The 13,919-nt window shown below is 34.9% G+C and overlaps 2 protein-coding genes across 3 annotated transcripts; both read right to left on the bottom strand.

Annotated features, from left to right (window-relative positions):
* Positions 1-6,035: 6,035 nt before the first annotated feature.
* LOC122282215 (putative protein TPRXL) lies at positions 6,036-6,470 on the bottom strand. The gene has a single exon (XM_043094167.1). The coding sequence runs from the start codon at positions 6,468-6,470 to the stop codon at positions 6,036-6,038; it is 435 nt and encodes a 144-aa protein (XP_042950101.1).
* A 1,314-nt stretch (positions 6,471-7,784) lies between these two features.
* On the bottom strand, positions 7,785-13,389 carry LOC122282812. 2 transcript variants are annotated; one of them, XM_043094848.1, is made up of 7 exons: positions 12,876-13,388; positions 11,631-11,690; positions 11,231-11,479; positions 11,004-11,080; positions 9,515-9,591; positions 8,292-8,424; positions 7,785-8,198 (listed from the first exon to the last, which is right to left on the bottom strand). In XM_043094848.1, the coding sequence occupies exons 1-7, from the start codon at positions 13,330-13,332 to the stop codon at positions 8,043-8,045; spliced, it is 1,209 nt and encodes a 402-aa protein (XP_042950782.1). In that variant the 5' UTR covers positions 13,333-13,388; the 3' UTR covers positions 7,785-8,042. The 2 variants fall into 2 exon arrangements, 1 of the variants encoding a protein (XP_042950782.1); XR_006230470.1 differs by having other exon boundaries at positions 8,055-8,198; positions 8,292-8,401; positions 12,876-13,389.
* Positions 13,390-13,919: the final 530 nt, after the last annotated feature.

Genomic DNA, 13,919 nt, shown 5'->3' with positions numbered 1-13,919 from the left:
TTGTTGATTAAATTTCTTCCCCAATCCAGAGTATTTTTCCCCGTTGGTTTTTCAGTTTGAATAAGACCCCTAAATCGAAACCAACTCTCAACTCCAAACTTTATCTATCTCCATATCACTCACGAATCCTCCCTTCCTCTTGTCTATAAAAATCTCATGAAACCCTCAGATTGATCGTACAAAAATCTAGTCAACAGAGAGGGAAAAAAAAAAACTCGCTCAACTAAGTACTCTACCCAACCATTGCCGATCACCCCAGGACGTTAAAGCACCACCAGCGATGCCAAAAACTGCCAGCCAACCTTGTGCTGTCGCACCCACTCCCTCGGGTAAGCAACTGTCGTCACACACACCCTTTCTCCCCCTCGGTTGGTTGAGTTTTCAATTTCTCTCTCTAAGATTTCTTTCCTTTGTAACTCTCTCTCTCTCTCTCTCTCTCTCTCTCTCTCTCTCTCTCTCTCTCTCTCGGGTCACACCACCATTCTAAGGAACCTAGTGGTGTAGCCTCAGCTTCCCCTCAATGAGCATCGCACGACCGCTTCCTTTTGTTTAGTCCCAGTTTCCTCTATTGCGCGATGTGAGCCTCTCCCCATAAGCCTTTATGCTTCCTTTATATTCAATTTTCCAAAATAACCATGTCATTAGGATGTTTTTCCAAAATGCCCTTCTTAGTAAGTTGAGTTTTGCTAGGGTTGGGTTTTGATTGTAATTGGGCTAATATTTTAAATTGGGTGGGCTTGATTTATTCAGAAACTATCATAATAGTTAAGTGAGTTGAACTCATGAGGGCTTGATGTTTAAAGTAGGCTAGTTATATTTTTTCAGAAACTATTTTAGTGTATTTGAGTGGACTGTTTTACTTAAATAAATATATTAGTCATAGACTTGTTTTTAGCAGAAAAATATTTAAAAGGATTGTTAGCATATTTTAAACTATTCTTTTATATTATTTTTAGCCTATAATTTTAGTTAATTTTCCAATGACCTTTAACTACTTTTTTTTTTATAGAATATTTAAGATATTGTTTACACAGAATATTAAGTAGTATGATATGATTTTTGAATAATATTATTTCATGTAATCTTTGTATAATTTTATATTTATTAAATTATCTCTTTGGTATTATTTTAAGTATTTAAAATGCTACGACATATTTTTCTAGAAATGTTAGTGACGATTAGTGCCTCGTATAGGTCACAAGCTACAACATAAGATTTTGGAAGCAGCGCTAAGAGGTAATTAGTATAATCATATAATTGCATGTATACTATAAATGTTCTAATAGTATATGAAAATATGATGTTTTTCTATGCTATGGTACGAGTTAAGTCAAGATTAGATTCCTTTCATGATTTTTTATGAATAATGACATTATGCTTGCATGAATGAATTTGTTGTTTGATGGATTGTATGATTTTAAAATCACATGGAAGTCATGAAATATTCATGTAGTAATTTTAAGTCAAATATGCCAGGTAATATAATAGCCAAATTATGTATGTCATGTTTATGTAGTACTTAGATCATGTATGCCATGTTTATGTAGTGATTAAATCATATATGCTATGTAATGTCATAAAGTATTTAGATCCAGTATATTATGTAAAGTCCATATAGAACTTAGATCATGTATGTCATGAAATGTTTATGTTTAGATCATATTATGCCATGTACAAGAATATGCAATGTTATGCCATCTACAAGTATATGCCAAGCTAGAAAAGTTTATGATATTCAATAAGTTCTCACGCATTAAAAAAGATAAGATATTTAAGGGTAAAACAGATCTAAGCATATTCACCACAATCTATGTTAAGATGGTGCCACAGAATTAAGCGTGGTTCACCATAAGTTAAGTGAAACATGAATCTAAACGTGTTTCACTCCAAGTTATGTTAGGGATGATACAGACTTAAGCGTGTTCATCACAAGTTATGTTGAGGATAACACAAATCTAAGTGTGTTCATCACAAGTTATGTTAAGGGTGACACGGACCGAAGTGTGCTCACCACAAGTTATGTTATGTGGTGCCATGAACTCAAGCATGGTTCACCTTATGTTAAGGGAAACACGAACTCAAGTGTGTTTCACTCTATGTTATGACAAGTTATGGGGTGCCACGAACTCAAGTGTGGTTCAACATATAATAAGTGAAAGACAAGATAAACAAGTAATTTATACATTCACGTTATATGTTTCCCATGATTATGTATGTTTCCGCTCATGTTGTTGATGAATAAACATGCTATGAGAATCTGTGAATGATATATATTTGTTTGAAGATTCTTTCAAAAATTAAGTCTAAGCTAAGTTATATTTTACAGTATGATGTGCTATTTACTGAGTATTCGACTCAATTTTTATTTTTATTTTTTGTTTTATCCTATGTTTAACTGTCACAAATGATAATTGTGAGGACATAAAGCTGGGAACCAAGAGTAGATCTAGTGCAAGGACTTAATTTTCTTTTATGAGTTTTGGATAAAAAGTTACACATTGGTTTAATTTATGTTTTTACTTTACGTTTTCAATTTCAAGTTTCAAGAGCAGTTATGTTCAGTTTAATTAATGTTTTCAATAAATTATGCATTTTAGGATATGAATCTCTTTACCTAGTATTATGTTATGTACATTAGTAATATCTCTATCCTACGAGAATAGGGTGTTACAATATAATAGTAGTGTATAATAATTAATATATAATAATATGTAAAACTAACGTATAATAATAACATGTAATACTAATGTATAATAACATATAATACTAAAGTATAATAACACTAGTATAATAACATATAATCTTAGTCTAGTATATATATAAGTTAAAAACTAATATAATAACATGTAACACTTTAAGTTGAGTATAATAATATGTAATTAAACACTATAGTACAAGTCTATAATATGAATAAGTTAGCCATTAGTATAAAATATTATAATGAGTTAATAACATGCAATAGGATAATATAATAATATGTAATTAGACACTAGTTAAATAGTAATGGTTAATAATCAATACTAACGATAAAACTTAGTGATAAAAAATTATAAAACTCATAAATAAGAAAATTTATGGCTAAAACAAAAATTAAAATTGGTTTAGGATTTGACTTAGGGTTTAGGAAAAAAAAGAGGCTAAAAACAAGGTTTCAGGAAAAAGAAAAGAAAAGGTTTAGAAGCCGAAAACTCTTGTAGGCCAACCCAAAAGGCCCAAAACAGAGTCCAAGACTCAAAACGACATCGTTTTGACTTTGTAAACCTCACCACAACCGTACTATTATGTAAAATGGTGTTGTTTTTATAGGGTAAATACCATTTCATGTGTTTAGGAACTTTACAGCCCCCACCCCTTGTTTGATCTCATCACTTCCAGAGTTCACCGCTATGTCTTCTAAGAAACCCTAGGTCCCCCGGCTCATCCCCACCTCTCTCTTTCTCTCTCTCTCTCTAGTGCCTCTTTTGCTCGTGACCTCACTCTCCCGTCATCATCCGTGTGTTCCTCAACCCTTCGGAGTCGCCATAACTACCCCTTACCTCTGGATCCTTCTCTTAAGTCCCTCTCTCTACCTCTTGGTCTCTGTCTCTCCTAAATCCCTTACTGTCGATCTCCATCTCTCGCTCGATCTCTGTCAATTTGTTGATTTTAATTGGAGTGTAAATATGCATTTTGGATGATTTTTCTTCCAAATTTTGGAGTTTATGATTTCGGTGATTTCACTTGTGAAAGTTACAGAGTTTTTCACTCTTCAAATAATTGATCATTGGCCTTAAAACTTTGCGATTAGATATCTTTGTCCAGTATTTATTAGGGTAGGTTAGGTTTAGGGCATAAGATAAGACACAAAATTCTTATATGATCTCATTTCATCTCATTTTATCTTATTCCTAAATATAATTCAAATACAAAATTTTTAAATTAATCATTATAACTTTTTCAAACTAATCATTACAATTTTTTCAAACTTTCAAATAACAAATTAAAAACAATTTCAACTTTTTCAAATCCTCAAACAAAAGTAATATGATAAAACTATATTCTTACAATATATTTACTTTATAATCTTTTTATTCTTCTTTTTCTATCTCCTGTCCCAAAACTTAAAAAATAATTAATTCAAACTATCTTATTGCTATTCACAAACTATTTTACTACTATTTACAAAATTCTCATTTTATCTCATTTCCTAAACCTGTCCTTAGTGTTTTTAATGACAAGTGTTAGCTCATAAAAAACTGACATGTGTCATTTCATTTCAAATTAACATTTATATAAAGATATAATAAACTAACATCAAATCTAAAAAATATTTAATTAAATTTAAATTAGCAATTATATATCCAGTCTTGTAATGGAGGGAATAAAGCTACTTTATTAAACTCAATACATCAAATAAAGCCTGAAAATCTCATTTGAAGGCTCCAGTGAAAAATAATGGTGCTATTATTGGTACTCTATTCTGTTTAATGTTGTATATTAACCTATATGTTTTATTCTCTAGACTAATCATGTTCCATCTTATCTTGTTTAATCTAATCTTTGGATCTCTTTCTATTAACCTTGTTGATAGTTTTTTATAAATAAAATCCCGCCACGTTAATCAATATAAAATATATATTTTCCATAACGACTTACAAGTTACAAATAAAAAATAGATGTATTTTATGGTTGAGTTTGGTTGTTGAATCAAACTCAAATCATCTTAACTCATTTCAAATCAATTATTGATATGATCCATTATTTTTTCAACTTCTTGTAAAAAAGTTAAAATCATTTCAACCTACTTCATTCATCTCAACCTAAAAGTTAAACTCATCTCTACTTAAAAAAATTAAACTCATCTCAATAAGTACCACTAAATTCTACCATTCACAACTCATTTCAACATCCAAATGTAGGCCGTAGTTCGTAGTCATAAAATATGTAACTCTTTTACAAGCAAACAATAAAAAGTTACCATGATTTTATTTTGATTATATTTTTTACTCTACACCATCAAAACTAAGCATTTATAAAAGAGATGGGCAAAGAGAGAATTAGAATATACGGCTAAAAATAACATATAGTGGGAGTTTAGTATTTTAACAAAATATAAGGAGAATGATAGGGGTTTTGGTCAATATTTTATGAGAAATGACATTTGTAGTCCTAGAGTGTGCAAATCTCATACACTTTCTTTAAAAAAAGTGGGTAAATGGATAAATCTAAGACGTATATGAAGAAAATCAATTTTTAAGGGTGAATTCTATTTTTTTCTAAATAAGTACGCATGACTTGCACATCTTGAAACTGCATCTACTATTACTAATAATATTTTATTAACTACCCTTCCAGCTCCTCCTATTCAACCCAATGTAAAAAGAAATGAAAGACTGAAATTATGAGAAAAATGGAGCGAATGAACATTCATTTCAATCCATTGCATTCTCTTTTAATTAAGAGTTTTGCTATATACAAGTAAAGTCACGTACTAATCTGCGTACCAATATTGATTTATTCATACTTAAAATTTAAATTAACACCATTTTTAATAAAATTTACTTTTTGACCAATCACATCAAGTTGGTGCGCAAATTAGTGCACAATTATGCTTGCAATTATATTTTTCCTTTAATTAAACATTCAAATATGGGGATTCTCATTCCATTTACTTATAATTAAACTCCCAAATGTGAAAAACAAGGTACTATTCTTAAAACTAGGGGTGAACAATTAAACCGTCCACACAAGCCGATTCGAAATTTCGACCCGAACCGCATAATTTTACCCGAACCGAAACAAAATAATTCGGAAGCGGTTAATTCCATTGCTACATGTTTTCAAACGGTTCGGGTCGAGTACTTACCCGTTAACCGATTCTGTGCGGAGTTATTTTTGAGAACCATCGGTGATCGCTGCGAATTCACCGAGTGATCCGTTGGACATGTCCGTCAAGTTCCAGTGGCTAGATAGGATTCTCTTGCCAAAGAGAGTGGTGAGAGCCGCGGTGCAACCGGACAGGGTCGAGGCCACGTTAATGCCAAACAAAAGGTTTTCTATGTTGAAAATGCTGGCCTAGCCTTTGGGGTACCAAATCCAGTGGGATACGACAAGGTAAATGAAACCAGTGAGGAAGGAGTAGATGAGGTAGGCGACAAACTGGGTGCCCCTGGGGATGGAGCCGCTAGTGATACCTGCAACTGCGATAGCAAAGGCCCACTGGTAGAGTAAGTTACCGTAGTCGAAGGACGACAAAGGAATTTCCTTGAATCTGAAGAAGTGGCGGCTGATGAAGCTGTTGGAGGGGGAGCCAAAGGCGAAGGCAAACCCGAGCAGGTAACGCCATGGAAAAACCGTGTCGGTGAACTTGTTGGAGATGGTGGAGATTTGGTCACAGAGGTAGCCTGCGGCAGCCGTGGCGTCGGTAGTGTTTGGGCCCAATACCTGAACCAGTCGGCCAAGTGAGCTGCTCGGTAACGGTGTAATGCCATGGCTCACTCAGAACAAGAATGAGAGAGAGAGAGAGAGAGAGAGAGAGAGAGAGAGAGAGAGAGAGAGAGAGAGAGAGAGAGAGAGAGAGCTCACTTGGCATGGCATTACGCCGTTACCGAGTAGCTCACTTGGCCGACTGGTTCAAGTATTGGGCCCAAACACTACCGACGCCACGGCCGTAGGAGGCTACCTCTGTGACCAAATCTCCACCATCTCCAACAAGTTCACCGACACGGTTTTGCCAAGGCGTTACCTGTTCGAGTTTGCCTTCGCCTTTGGCTCCCCCTCCAACGGCTTCATTAGCTGCCACTTCTTCAGACTCAAGGAAATTCCTTCGTCATCCTTCGACTACGGTAACTTACTCTACCAATGGGCCTTTGCTATCGTAGTTGCAAGTATCACTAGCGGCTCCATCCCCAGGGGCACCCAGTTCGTCGCCTACCTCATCTACTCCTTCCTCACTGGTTTCATTTACCTTGTCGTATCCCACTGGATTTGGTACCCTAAAGGCTGGGCCAGCGTTTTCAACACAGAAAACCTTTTGTTTGGCATTAGCATGGCCTTGACCCTGTCCGGTTGCACCGCGGCTCTCACCACTCTCTTTGGCAAGAGAATCATATCCGGCCACTGGAACTTGACGGACATGTCCAACAGATCACTTAGTGAATTCGCAGCGATCACCGATGGTTCTCAAAAATAACTCCGCACAGAATCGGTTAACGGGTAATTACTCGACCCGGACCGTTTGAAAACGGGTAGCAATGGAATTAACCACTTCCGAATTATTTTGTTTCAGTTCAGGTAAAATTTTGCAGTTTGGGTCGAAATTTCGAATCGGCTTGTGTGGACGGTTTAATTGTTCACCTCTAATTAGATCTTACTTTATTTTTAATTATTTTAATTTGTCCAAAAAATATATATGTATTTTATATTCTTAAAATTGATATTACATTTTGAGATAAGAGTCTGGCATACCTGTCGCCCTAAAAATATATACAAATGAAGTAGACCCTACCAACCAAGAGTTACATTAGTAGAGTGACTAAAAATTACTTAAAAGTGACTATACATAAAATCTTTATATCTGAAAATATATGAAAACAGTTATGTTCCATGCTCTAAATGATTTCGTACACAGTTTTTGCATTCAAGTACGTTCTGACTAGGCTAAGAGTATATCTGTTGCTGCTTATCTCTAAAGGCTCATCCTAACTCATCTGACAGAATTCACTGCCAGCTTTAAAATTACAGTTCAATGGAAAATGGAAAATAAAAAAAGATAGGAATGCCAAGTGGGAAAAGTCCCAAGGACATTTTAGGCACCATAACACTTTCTCGTTGGAGCCAATTATTCTTACAACACCGAAATCAGATAATTCTACTTATTTGTGCTAGCAATACTAAAGTGAAGAGAAACTAATGTGCTGAAAGGAGTAAAATATCCTTCTCCCGAGCACATTCAGGAACATCCTATATTAACAACTATGTTTTCTTATCTTCACAATCTATCTAGCTCAAAAATAAAAAAATGTGATGGGATCAGTTCTCTCTCTGAAGAGCGCCTATGGAGTTTATCTATTTGAAGACATGGCTTCTTCAATGCTCCTAATCACGGTGCCAAGTCCGCTACCATTTTCCAAAGCTTTAACAGCAGCTCGGTGTGCATGTCTATGCCATTTGAGCAGATTATAAGATTGAAGAACCGACCATCTTGCTTGATTTGACATCTAATCAGGGTAGCGATCGTCAGATGACAAAACGAGTATATTATAAACAAAAGAGAACAATCATATAATCAAGCAGATAAGTTAGAGAGAGACCTCAGCAACAGATAACGGCGGTTGCAGAAGAACACAAATACTCCTAAAGAGATTTTCATCGTTCTCTCCACCCTCTGCCTCACCATAAATGAGTGCTTCAGCAGCAATGCCTGCAAAAAGCACCATGCAGTACCTAACCATTGTGTCATTCCAAGAATCAGTTATCGCTTGAAAAGAAGGGAACAAAAAGAAAGCAACCATTTCAGTTGCCATATGACATGCTAAGTCACCTCCATTCGGGGGTACCTAGGGCTGCCAATTCTTGACATGACATGCAAACCCGAAATAGGGCTAGGGTTGGACATAATTGGATTCGGGTCGGGTCAACCCCCACGGGTTCACAAGTTGACCCGATTAGCCAACACAGAAAACTGCCATTCAGTCATTCCAGGTTATTCCGATTGACCTGCTACATATTTTTAACTAGGAATTTAATTTCAAATTAAAAATATAGCTCTAATTTTAAAATATTCTCTTAAATAATTCTTGTATAGTCTTTGTCTTGTTATATAATAGAAGGAATGATAAAATATTTGTGAATATTTTCATTTTTCATTTTTTTGTTTTATTTTTAAACTGGTCAAATGGTTTGTGTTCAACCCATAAAATAATCATGTTGGGTTTGAGTATTAACCCGAACCCCTGAATTACCCAACACGATTAACAAATGGTACCACCACCAAGCAGGTATCAAAGTTTGTAGGCAGTGGGATGTTTGGTATTTATATTTTTTTGATGGAATAAGTTCCTTTTTTTATTGGCAATGGGTGTCCAGAAACAAAGTCCCAACAAGTGTGATGGAATAAGTTATTTATTTATTTATTTTTTGATAAGTTGATGGAATAAGTTCTAAAGAGTGAAAGTCTTAGCAGGACAATTTTTTATTTTTGATATAAAGTCTTAGCAGGACAATTTAAGGAATCATATATATTTTTTAATCAGTAAACAAAGCTTAAGGAATCATATAATATAAGTCGTGAAGGGTATTTCAGGCTTTTGGAAGATCCTTTGGTAACTAAAACTTCAAACATGGTTAAAATTGTTTGTTTTCAGACAGAAGCTAAAAGTAAATGAGTTACAACTTGAACCAGCTTAATTAGACAAAGTAGTTCCTGCAGGAAAAAATAACGTAGTAGTATGGACAAAAATGCACTATTCATTCAGCTATAGGCAGCCAAACACTTAATTAATTATTCAAGGAACCTTTTCCATTCACGACTCACCTGTCAAAAGCAGTGCCATCAAGTCGTCCTTCAGCAAGATCATTGGCCATTTTCTCATCCCAAAACTGAGTTCCAGCCTATAAAATCAAACTACGAATGAGTCTTATTTGTCATAAAAAGAATGCAAAATCCATGATGAAGCTATATTTATGCGAGTATAAGGCAAAGTTGAATTAATTCAAGACCTAATCAGAGTAAACACAAGTTGATTCAATTAAAGAAATCAAGAAGGCAAACTTCTTTTACTAATAAGTTGTTTAAAATATTTACTATATTCTAACCCAAAAAGATATAATAATATTTGCTTATTCCTTGGTGCAAACAACAAAAAAGTTGTGCTATAACGAATTATTCATTGCATCATAAAAAATTTAATGTCCATGCCCCAATTAACGCCAGAGGTTTGATGTTTTGATTTATGGGTTTGACCATAGGGTGGATTCTGATGGTTCTTTGTGATTGTGAAATACGTATGAGCATATTTCTAAGTACGTGCACGTGAAGTGACAATGGAAAAGAACTAGAGTTTGTAATCTCAATAAAATAACCATGAAGCTGAGCACAGAACATTGTATGTTAGAAACAGATTTATTCATCCTTAAAGTGATAACCAAGAAAAACTGCAAAGCAGAAATATTCAAATAAAAAAATAGAACAAAAATAACTGATTTGATTAAGAATGTGTTCTTGCTAGTTATTCCCATAAATTCATTGACTTTAATGATTGGGCAGGTGCTATTTTTTACCCCTAATCCATCCAAGAACTACCCTGCTTATAGGTTAAGAATTAATACTTTACCAAAGTAAGAACAGCCTATCCTATTATTCCCATGCATAAAAAATTACAGCATATCTAACATGATGGGTGACTCCATAAATAGAAGCACACATGTCTAAAGATTAACATCGAAAAACCCAAGCCAAAGTGGTATATGATTGAAGCTTCAAACATGAAAGACGATAAGACAAAGAAAACAATAAACCATCCAAATAATATATACATATTGAGTAATGGTCTGTGGTTTAATGGTATGTCAAAAGGGCTCTGATACTGATATGCAACTGCAACCTAACTCTAATCTCCTCCTACTCCTCTTTCCCTGTATAACGTTTCTTTCTCCCTTCAATCTCTTCTCATTCTCTCTATTGATAAAAATGTTTTAAATGAGGGAAAAAATTGAACAAACATAATAATTTAAACTTGCATCGTTTGGTTTTGTATACATCTTGTATCTACCGGTAAAAGAATGTTTTCGATTTAGGTTTTAAAACAAAAAATAACATAATCATAGATACACACAAGCATAACGTATTGAATGAAGCTTTACTATGCCATCTTCCTGCATTCCCAAGAAAAAAAAAGGTGTACGAATGGTTACATCATGAATATCCAACTAAGCATGTAAGAGTGTCAATGATTCAAATCGTGATACGATAGAAAACCAGACCAGGTGCAATTCTACATGAAGCACAAAAGAGAAAAGATTACCTGCCCTTGAATGCCCATTTGCATTGCGACAATTGGATCTAAAATTACTCCACGAATTGGGCAGCCCATTAGGTAAGCTGCAAATTCATCCAGAAAATCCATGTGAGACTGTAGATGTAGCAATGCACATCTGTTCAATAAACAAATTTTGTCAGAAGCTTAAGCTATTCTGTATTGCTTAAAGAATTATACCAATTTTGAAGCACCAACTTAACATCAGGGCTTACCAGTCAGGAGATGCCCTGCTTCATGAACTAGGATCCGCCGCCTATTTGGTGGCCAATAACTTGAGATTTGAGCTAAACAGGAGCCACCAAGGAATATAGAGTCCATGAAGGCTAGCACCAATATCACTGCAAGGTTAGGCCTGATATCAATCCCTTCCGAAATAAGGAAAGATACCCCACCAAGAAAAGCAACCAAAACAGCCTGGGAGCTCCCTGAAACACCCCACTTCTTTGGAGAGAGTTTAGACACTGGACATCAAAATTGGAAGAGGAAAAAAATATCAAGATACATTTGGGGAAGACTATATTTGAAAATTGTAAAACGGTCACAACACCAAGTATTTTCTGAAGTATGAATAACTTGAACACTCAATGGTCGAGATGAGAAGAGAAAACTCACCCTCTAAACCCGTTGAAGACTTCAATATAGTTGGTGTAATGCTTCTTGGTCCCTCCAAAACTGCAGACAGTAAAGACAGAAAACAGAGTGAGGCAATCGATTTAATTAAAGGTATAAGAGTCTTAATGCCTCCGTGAAGTCTCACAGAATGACATCAGAAATTATCACCTTGTATACAAGAATTTCTAAGTAATTGCAAACACAACCCATGCATCAGCCTGTAATTAACACTAAGTCCAAAGACCATTGGCAAATGGACGTGAGTCAAAAGTATCAATAGACACATGAACAACGGAATACAATGCTCAACTGCATATCCAACTCTTAGGAAACTCCTAAAACATATTAGAAAAAGGTTACACATTAAAAACAGGCCTGGACCTATATGGAAAAGTTCACTAATGGCACACTAGGATGATGATTGTTGGACCATCAATGAGAAAAGGTCTCCACTATACGAAATAAAATGAGAAATACAAACTTATTATGAAAATGGAGGCTATGCCCGTAATAACAGAGATACAAGGAACAGCAGTCGGTAATAGCAGCAGACATTACACTCTGCTAGCAAGCTAAAGTGGTAGATGGTTGCAGAACAGTAATAACTCCAAAATATCTTCGAAAAGTCCACCTTTGGCGGCATAGAAACAGGTATGCAGTGACATTGTAGATGTCCACCTATTGTGATAGGGAAGTAGTGACACCCCAATGTTGCTTCGAAGGGACTGCTCAATGTGCAAATAATTACACCGCTCCCCTTTACGGCTCTAATCCCTTTCCATGGGCGTCTTCTTCTACAATAGAAGTAGAAGACATCGCAAGTCTACTAAAGAGACTAGATCGCGGGCTCCCTCTTAAGATTGATGAAAAAATAACATTACTTCGCTTTTTCTACCGTAAAGAGCCTAACGAGTGCCATTACACAAGTCAATAGCCTGAGCACCAAATATTGGCAGCATCCACGAAAGACCAAAAATCATAACTGCAAGAAGAATTTATAGCAGAAATAAAAGCATCATATCACAGTAACAAAGTGGATACTGTCTTGTTTTCAAAACATAGCAGGACGCGAAAAGATTGAGTTCTTGCGACAAATGTTCAAGTTAGTAAAATTTGCAACTATGCTACCATCTTATGTAGAGGGTATCTAAAAACTCAAAAAATATACAGAAAAACCATACTCAAACAAACGCAATAATTCCAATATAAAAATATACAACGAAAAAAAAAATCAAAAGACAATACCAATATTCCTGCATTTGCCAAAGTTGGGCAAAAACCCCCTATCCTTGAGGAAACCATAAGCGCTCGCCACAAGCTTCATATCATCAGCATTCAGACAGGTGTCCAGAACCTCCCAGTCCCTCTCGTAGCCAACCAGCCCCAACTCACCGAGCAGGGACCGAGTCGACTCGGCCGAAGCAGACCCATTAATGCGCTCAATTTGGTCTTTATTGTTGTCGCGGCTAACGGTCTCAATGGATTTCAAGAACCTGAGGGCTCCAACGAGGTCCTTGCGCTTCACTGCCTCCTCATATTCACGCCATTCCCGGAGAGCCGCCCTCGTGTTGGCGGAGGAAAAGACCAAGAAGCGTTTGGTTCTTGTACTAGGTGGCGGGGTTTGGACGCAATGAGAAGAACGCTTTGGATGGGCAAAGGGGGGGAAAATTGTGGGGTTCGAAGGAGCAAGATTGAGTGCCATGAGAGACCATCAAGATGGAGCTCGCTATGATAATTAATGAGGAAATTACATTGCACACCGGAACGAATATAAAATTTACAAAAAAAATTTATGGGAAATCAATTTTACACATCTTTTTATATATTTTATTAATAAAAAATAATTAATACAGTCAATTATATTAATAAAATTTATAAAAAAATATATAAAAGTAATTATATATATCATTTCACTTAAATTTAAGACTGTTGATTTACATATTTTGGATTTACATATTTTGATTTAGGACAATGCTACGTGCCTCCCAAATTTGTCTGTATATTATTACAAATGAGTTTTTTTTTTTTTTTTAATTAAGTAATTAAGCAATACGTAATATAATTATATAATGAGTAAGTATCATGTAATTATTTAAAAAAATTATTATTAAAAATATTAATTTCTTTTTATATAGATATTATATTTATTTATTTATTTTAAGTGATTGCGTGACGCTTGCATAATTATAATTGTAACTATTATTTCTCTTTTTTATTTTTATTTATTTTTAAGTATTTTTTAAACATTCTTAACTAATAAGAAAAAATATAAATTACTAATAGTCACTT

The sequence above is a fragment of the Carya illinoinensis genome, chromosome 11, assembly GCF_018687715.1.
Source record: "Carya illinoinensis cultivar Pawnee chromosome 11, C.illinoinensisPawnee_v1, whole genome shotgun sequence".
NCBI classification, from domain to species: Eukaryota; Viridiplantae; Streptophyta; class Magnoliopsida; order Fagales; family Juglandaceae; genus Carya; species Carya illinoinensis.
The sequence above is the reverse complement of the archived record's forward strand: the minus strand, read 5'-3'. Positions and strand labels throughout refer to the sequence as shown.

Bases quoted from the DNA above. Each gene is read 5' to 3' on its own strand.
- LOC122282215 (XM_043094167.1), bottom strand. From the start codon at position 6,470: ATGGCATTACACCGTTACCGAGCAGCTCACTTGGCCGACTGGTTCAGG.
- LOC122282812 (XM_043094848.1), bottom strand. From the start codon at position 13,332: ATGGCACTCAATCTTGCTCCTTCGAACCCCACAATTTTCCCCCCCTTT. The intron at 11,081-11,230 runs GTAAGCCCTGAT...ATGAATTTGCAG, and splicing joins AGCAGGGCATCTCCTGACTG to CTTACCTAATGGGCTGCCCA. The intron at 9,592-11,003 runs GTAATCTTTTCT...TTGATTTTATAG, and splicing joins AAATGGGCATTCAAGGGCAG to GCTGGAACTCAGTTTTGGGA.